The sequence below is a fragment of the Gadus morhua genome, chromosome 4 (assembly GCF_902167405.1).
Source record: "Gadus morhua chromosome 4, gadMor3.0, whole genome shotgun sequence".
Taxonomy (NCBI): Eukaryota; Metazoa; Chordata; class Actinopteri; order Gadiformes; family Gadidae; genus Gadus; species Gadus morhua.
The window spans coordinates 39349276-39356775 of NC_044051.1; the positions used below are offsets into that span (position 1 = coordinate 39349276).

Below are 7500 nucleotides of genomic sequence, written 5' to 3' on the forward strand. Positions count from 1 at the left end.
TGACGGAGAGTGGCCATAATTACCTCCCACCCGATTCCCCCATCTGCGATCAATAAAGAGCTTTCTTATCTCCCACCTCCTTAACTCCTGACAAAGACATCGCAACTTTCCCCTGGTGAGGGACACACACAGTTAACACACAGTTAACACACACACAGTTAACACACACACAGTTAACGTCATAACTTTGTCCCCTAAACTCCACACTCTGCTCCACTTTCTCTGGGATTTCTCTCTCTCTCTCTCTCTCTCTCTCTCTCTCTCTCTCTCTCTCTCTCTCTCTCGCGCTCTCTCGCTCTTGCTCTCTCGCTCTTGCTCTCTCTCTCTCTCTCTCTCTCTCTCTCTCTCCCCCCCTCTCCCTGTGTGAGTGGCGGCCCGTCGATTGCGCCCAGCTCGATGGAGTGGCTGCTATCGACGCCGCCACCGCTGAAAGGCAAAAGCCTCGTCCGCGCTTTCCTTTCAGACCCGAAGAATGGAAAGGGAAGGGGGGGAGGGAGGGAGAGAGGGTGGGTGGTAGCGAAGGAGGGTTGGGGGGGGAGAGAGAGACGAGGCAGGAGTAGATTTCCGCGATAATAAAACGATTTTTATAAAAGAAATGATATAGAGGTGTTTTTCATTCAAATCTTGTTCTTCACCTCCGAGCCGTTGTTGTTCTACCCCTGAGGCATTTGAAGGAGATGGGTTGTAATGGTGGGGTTCGGGGGATGCACTTTTGTTTTTGTGCGTGGTCGCTCCCCCTGGCTTTGTGTGGAGATCACACAGTGCGTTATCCTGTCTCGTGAGGACCGCCTTTACATTTTTTCCTATGTATGCAATTTTCAAAATTTCCCTGCTTTTGAAGACATCCAGAGGGAGTGTGTGTGTGTGTGTGTGTGTGCGTTTGTGTGCGTACGTGCTTGTGCGTTTCTGTGTGTGTGAGCGTTTCTGTGTGTATGTGTGTATGTGTGTGTGTGTGTGGGTGTGTGTGTATATGCACGTGCTTTTGTGTTTCTGTGTGTGCGTTCTGTGTGTATGTCTGTGCACATGCGTGTGTGTGTGTGTGTGTGTGTGTGTGCTTCTGCGTTCCTGTTTGTGTGTGTGTGTGTGTGCACGTGTCCGAGCGGTGAGCGCCTCAAAGGCAGGAAGTGGGGGTTAGCGTGCACACGACGGACCCCCGGGTCCACAGCTCACCTAGGCCAACGCACAGGAAGTGAGGTCACCGGGCAGAAGGAAGAGGCTCCTCGGGGCCGCGCCGGCGTAGCGGTCACGTCTGACTGACTCCAGTCCATCTGTCTGTGTGTCCTTGCGGGACCTGTCTCTCTGCTCGGCTATTCGTCGGTGTCTCTCATCTGTCTGTCTGTCTCTCCGTCTCTCCCTCTTTCTCCCTCTGATTCTCTCTCTCTGTCTCTCTGTCTCTCTCTCTGGCTGTCATCTGTCTGTCTCTCTCTCTCTCTCTCTCTCTCTCTCTCTCTCTCTCTCTCTCTCTCTCTCTCTCTCTCTCTCTCTCTCTCTCTCTCTCTCTCTCTCTCTCTCTCTCTCTCTCTCTCTCTCTCTCTCTCTCTCTGAGTCTTCTCTATCTGTCTCAGACGGTCTGTCTGTCCTTTGTCTGTTCCTCAAGTCTTCAGATTACAGTAATTCCCATCACCGTAACCCTCGCACATTCTTTGTCCCCTCCCCCCAAACTTCCCAGAGCAAAGACCCAGATGAATACTCTAATACGTTTTTTTTTCTGTCCCGCTGCCTCTCTATCCCCCTCTCTCTCGCTCCAATACAAGGTGAAGGTGTGTGTGTGTGTGTGTGTGTGTGTGTGTGTGTGTGTGTGTGTGTGTGTGTGTGTGTGTGTGTGTGTGTGTGGCACACATTAAGGCGATTAATTGCCGCTGGCGAGGAGCTGGTTAGATCTCATCTTAATTGAATGTCGCTCTCACCCCTAATCCCTTCAAACCCCCCTCCCCCTTCCCATCCCCCTCCCCCTCCCCATACCACCCGACCCTTCCATACTCATTTCAAATCCACAGGCGACACAAGACCCTCTGTGTGTGTATGTGTGTGTGTGTGTGTGTTTGTACCCCCCCCCCCTCTTCCAATTCGGGTGGGGGGGCTGTGTTCTTTACGATGGGGTGGTCGAGAGAGAGACAGAAGGGGAGAGAGAGGGAGAGAGAGAGAGAGAATCAGACCATGAACAATGAGTGGGGTTGTTGCTAAGACCCTCCGCAGGGCGGTGTTGATGGGGGGGGGGGGGGTCCCTAATCTGCCCCCCCCGAGGACGTGGCATTAGAGAGGAGACTTAGTGTGTGTGTGTGTGTGTGTGTGTGTGTGTGTGTGTGTGTGGAAGACCACCGCTGAGATTCTGCTGGACGTCTTAATTGCAGTTGCCCCCACTTCAACAGCACTCGGGATTCCGTGGATAAACATAGTGTGTGTGTGTGTGTGTGTGTGTGTGAGAGATCGCATCCGTGTGACCCTGCTGAGGCTGTGTATACAAGTGGACCACCTCATCAGCCCATGGACTCAGATGTGTAAACATACAGTGTGTGTGTGTGTGTGTCTCTCTTTCTGTGTGTGTGTGTGTGTGGGTGTGTGGGTGGCTCGTGCCGCCTCTGATGTTGTGCTGTGATTCGGCACGATTCACCTCGAGTGGTACCGGAGCCTGGAAAGAAAAGCGGAAAACACAATCTAGAGATCTCCCAGACAGCTTACTCAGTCCCAGGAAGCTGCGATATCCCAGGCAGGAAGTGGTGAGCTCCCAGGCAGGAATTGGTCAATGACCCGGTGGGTCCTCACTGTACCCCAGGCGCCAGGCGTTGAGGGACCCTGAGTAAAGCGTGTTTCTTTGACGCGCTTTTATTTTGAAAACAGCGGCGGAGGTTTAAAGCTGCAGTATGTAACATTTCAGCAGGCTCCCAGCTTAATACAGCCCGGACATATCCGTAGGAAATGCTGATCAATATTGATTTAAATTCTCTTCTATGAGTCAAATCACGTCCTATATCTGATATAGTCTACAAAAAAAAGTTCTCTCTCGTTCTTTGTTTACAAGAATCATACTATGGACACGCCCACTACCCCTGCCGCTAATGCCCCCCAGCTAGCCGAGCTATGCTAGTTTGCGTCACACAGTTGCTTAGCTAATTAACGTGGACAGAACTGACTGTTATTGAGTTGTTACCGCCATCTAAGTGGGAGGGGCTTAAACATACACTGTTGCTTTAAGATTTTTCCCATGTTGGAGACTAATGCGTTCGTTTTACCGGGCTAAGCCAGATGCGATGTTTAATTAAGATATATACGTTTTCATGTCGGAGACTAATACATTCGTTTAACCAGGCCTAGGCCCGTCTGAGAGAAGTGTTCCTTTTAATGTACAATTATTATATCAGACTAATGCAGTCAATTAACCAGGCTAATGCAGGAGTGACGGATGTGATTCTTTAATTAGTAGGCTTTTATTTTGAATTAACAAACTAATTCCTTAATTCACCCGGGCTTTGCCAGGTGTGATGGATGTGTCAATTTTATTAACGTATATTTATTTTGAAGTGGGAGACTAATAGGTTGGATCCACCGGGCTTTCAAAGTTGGGATTGACGTTTGTTAATGAAGCTTTTATTTTGAAGCCAGAAACACAACAGAATCACACAAAGTATATATTTTTAGCAAAATCGTCAATTCAATCAAGTTAAACGCTCCAAAGCTACAACGTCACGAAAGATTCCTTCCCGTTTCATTGGATTATCCGACAACGAAATCAAAACCCCTTTTATGACAAAACACTGAAATCGGAATCAGCAAGAATTCAGAATATTACATATTAAAGAAAATGGCAATTCCTCACAAATCCTTGACTCAAGTCCCAGAATTCCTTCATCCCCTGTGTGTGAATATATTCATCATACCGAGTGAGGCGAGCTTTCCGGAAGAAGGGGGTGTTGGGGGGAGGGAGCTGATGTAAGTCCCTGGTAATTTCACAGTCAACATTCGCTCCCCTGACAACCGTGACAGTTGGTACGGTTGCTATGCATCCATATATGTAAGCGAATACGAATATATACCATGAGGCTTGTAATATGGGGGTTCGAGTGTGTGTGTGTGTGTGTGTGTGTGTGTGTGTGTGTGTGTGTGTGTGTGTGTGTGTGTGTGTGTGTGTGTGTGTGGTGTGTGTGTGTGTGTGTGGGTGTGTGTGTGTGTGTGTGGAGCTAGGGACAGATAAGGAGGATAGGTGTGTATTAAGAGAAAGTGAGAAAAGATGGAGGGATTAGCAAGAAGGATGAGCCAATATGAAGAGGAGAGAGATAGAGTGTGTGTGTGTGTGTGTGTGTGTGTGTGTGTGTGTGTGTGTGTGTGTGTGTGTGTGTGTGTGTGTGTGTGTGTGTGTGTGTGTGTGTGTGTGTGTGTGTGATACCAGTGCATGTTGGGGTTATTACTTTTCAATGCAACCCCCAACTGTAGGCTTCCAATGAAATAACCTCTCCATTGAATTACTGTCTCACTATTGTATCACTCTCTTCTCTCTCTCTCTCTCTGTCTCTCTGTCTCTCTGTCTCTCTTTCTCTCTTTCTCTCTTTCTCTCCCTCTCTCCCTCCCTCTCCATCTTTCCGTGTACAGCATTTTTGCAAACATCGTGACCTCTTGGATTTTTCCCACACTTTTCGATTAAGATGTCTACACGATGTGTTATTTTTCCTGTTTACACCCAGAAAATATATTTAGTTTATTTTTGTCGCTCCCTGTCTCTCAGTTCAATTCAAAGAGCTCCACACACACAGAAAACATACCTGCCCATCTCCGAAGCATGTGGAAGTGAAAATAACCGATCACTTTTTTTTTCTCCCTCCTCTTTCTCTCTCTACATCTCCTCCTTACTCGCCTCCCTCTCTCACACCCTCTCCTCTCTTCCTCTCCCCCAACCCCCTCTGTCCCTCCCTCTGTCTTCCTAACCCCCTCTCCTCTCCCCCTTCTCCTTTCTCCAACCCCCCTCTTTCCCACCCTCTCTCCCACACCCCGTCTCCCTCCCTCTCTCTTTCTCCCTCTCCCCTCCCATCTCTCTCCATCCATCTCTCTCACACCCTCTCCTCTCCCCCTCTCCCCCTCTCCTCTCCCCCCCTCCCACCCCCCCTCTCCCCCTCCCTTCTCCCCCCCCTCCCACCCCCTCTCTCCCCCCCTCTCCTCCCTCTCCCCTCCCATCTCTCTCACACCCTCTCCTCTCCCCTCTCCCCCTCTCCTACCCGCTTCTCTCCCCCCTCCCACCCCCTCTTTCCCCCCCCTCTCCTCCGTCTCCCCCCCCTCACCTCCCTCTCCCCCATCCCTCCCCCAGAAGGGTGAGGCCTCCCCGGCGGGCGGGGCGCTGCTGCCCGAGGACGGCTGTGAGCAGCTGGTGTTCGAGGTGCCTCTGAGCGACAGCGGCTCGGCGGGCCTGGGGGTCTCCCTGAAGGGTAACCGCTCCCGGGAGACCGGGGAAGACCTGGGCATCTTCATCAAGTCCATCATCCACGGCGGCGCCGCTCACAAGGTGCACCATGGGGCTTTTACTTTGGCGGAACACTTTTTTTTTTTGTCACGCAATATGTAGCGTTGTTGTTAGTGCTGATGTGTGTGCGTAGACGTCGCGCTGGCCCGGGGAGAACCTCAAGTCCATCGTCCGGTGGGGGTGCTCACAAGGTTCACCATGGGGCTTTTACTTTGGCGGAACACTTTTTTTTTCGCGCAACATGTAGCGTCGTTGTTAGTGCTGATGTGTGAGCGTAGACGTCGGGCTGGCCCAGGGAGAACCTCTTAACCTCTTCATCAAGTCCATCGTCCGGTGGGGGTGCTCACAAGGTTCACCATGGGGCTTTTACTTTGGCGGAATGTTTTTTGCACGCGCAATATGTAGCGTTGGTGTTAGTGCTGATGTGCGAGCGTAGACGTCGCGCTGGGCCGGGGAGAGCCTCTTAACTTCTTAGAATCTTCATCGAGTCCATGGGGCTTTTACTTTGGTTGGGTTCTTTGGAGGTATTTTTTTTTGCTGTCGTGTGAAACGTAGCTTGTTGTTAGCCTTGTTATTGGCCTTCGTAGAGCACGTTTCGTCGTCACGTTGGGGCTTTTACTAGCTTGTTAGTTGTTAGTGCAGACGTGGGAGTGTAGATGTCGCGCTGGCCTTCGGAGCGCGTACGCTGCCGCCATGTTGGGGAGGCCGGGACGAACGCAAGTCATCGATGAAAAGCATGATAAACGTTAACTCTTGAGCCATTTCTAGGAGTTAGGGTTTCGGGTTTTATGACATACCTCGAGTAAAAAGATAATTGCATCATAAAATCGTATTTACAAATAATAGAGCTTTAGATATATTGCTACTCCCCCGCTTACTTGTAATTGTCATCAAGCCTGTCTCGGCCTCTCCAATATGGCTGCTTGGATCCACAACGGGTCCAAGCAGTCAGTTTAGCCCCCAATAGATTTCTTACACGCTTTGTCTTGCACGCTTGCTCTCATCTTTTACCGTTCCTCTGTCGCTTTCAATCTTTCTCTCGCCCTTGCTCTCTCTCTTTATTCTGTTTCTCTTTCTTGTTTTGTTCCCTCTCTTATTCATTTACTATCTCCCTCTCCACCTTTTGTCCCTCTCTCGGTCCTCCTTCTTTCTCTGTGTCTGCCTCTCTCTCTCTCTCTCTCTCTCTCTCTCTCTCTCTCTCTCTCTCTCTCTCTCTCTCTCTCTCTCTCTCTCTCTCTCTCTCTCTCTCTCTCTCTCTCTCTCTCTCTCTCTCTCTCTCACGCCCCCTCACTCAGAATTCAGCAGCCACTTACTTGACTTCCCTTAAAATCTGACCCCTCTTGACTCATTGACCCCCTTTGACCTCCCCCCCCCCCCTCCCCCCCCCCTTGCCCCCATCCCTCCCTCCCATGTGACCTGGAGGTTCAGCTCTCCCCACTCTTCTTATCGGCGTCTCTCAGAAGCTCCCGCCGGCGTGAAGGGTCTGAAATTAAGATAACAGAGTCGCATAAAAACATGAACTTTAGGCCGCCGACAACAACAAAGCAGTTACCCTCCGTCTCATCCAATCGTCTGCTGTCTGGGGGGGCGGGGCTAATCGCTGATCGCTCCGTGTCATTCTAGTGAGCGTCATGGTGACGCAGAGTGAGACCTACATCACTAACGGAAAAGGAAACAAGCATGGAAAAATGTTTATCGGTTGAAAGATCGGAATGAAAATATTCAGGTATTCAGGTGGTCGATGGCCCTGGATAAGGTGTGTGTGCGTGTGCGTGTGCGTGCGTACGTGCGTGTGTGTGTGTGTGATCTTGGAAGGAGGCCAGCCAGATGTTGATAGCTTTCCCAGCTCATACTCTTGTACGTCTAGAGATATCTCCTCTGGTTCTGCCTGCTCCTCTCTGGTGGAAGAGAGGCTTGAATGTTTCATGGGAGTGGCCGGCAAGTTGGTGAGTAGAGGGGTAGGGAGGGAGGGGGGGGGGGGGAGGGAGGGAGGAGGGGAGTAAAGAAGTAAGGAAGGAACAAGGGAGAGACTTAGAATTATGCATGTGGGGAGA

General features: G+C 50.6%; 1 protein-coding gene across 3 annotated transcripts in view; it reads left to right on the plus strand.

Annotated features, from left to right (window-relative positions):
- pard3ba (par-3 family cell polarity regulator beta a) overlaps positions 1 to 7500 on the plus strand; it is an 88674-nt gene that overhangs the window by 62825 nt on the left and 18349 nt on the right. For all 3 annotated transcript variants that reach the window (XM_030354786.1, XM_030354787.1, XM_030354788.1), the window contains one exon: positions 5294 to 5488. In XM_030354786.1, coding sequence (XP_030210646.1) covers positions 5294 to 5488 — 195 coding nt within the window. The remainder of the gene's footprint in view (positions 1 to 5293; positions 5489 to 7500) is intronic.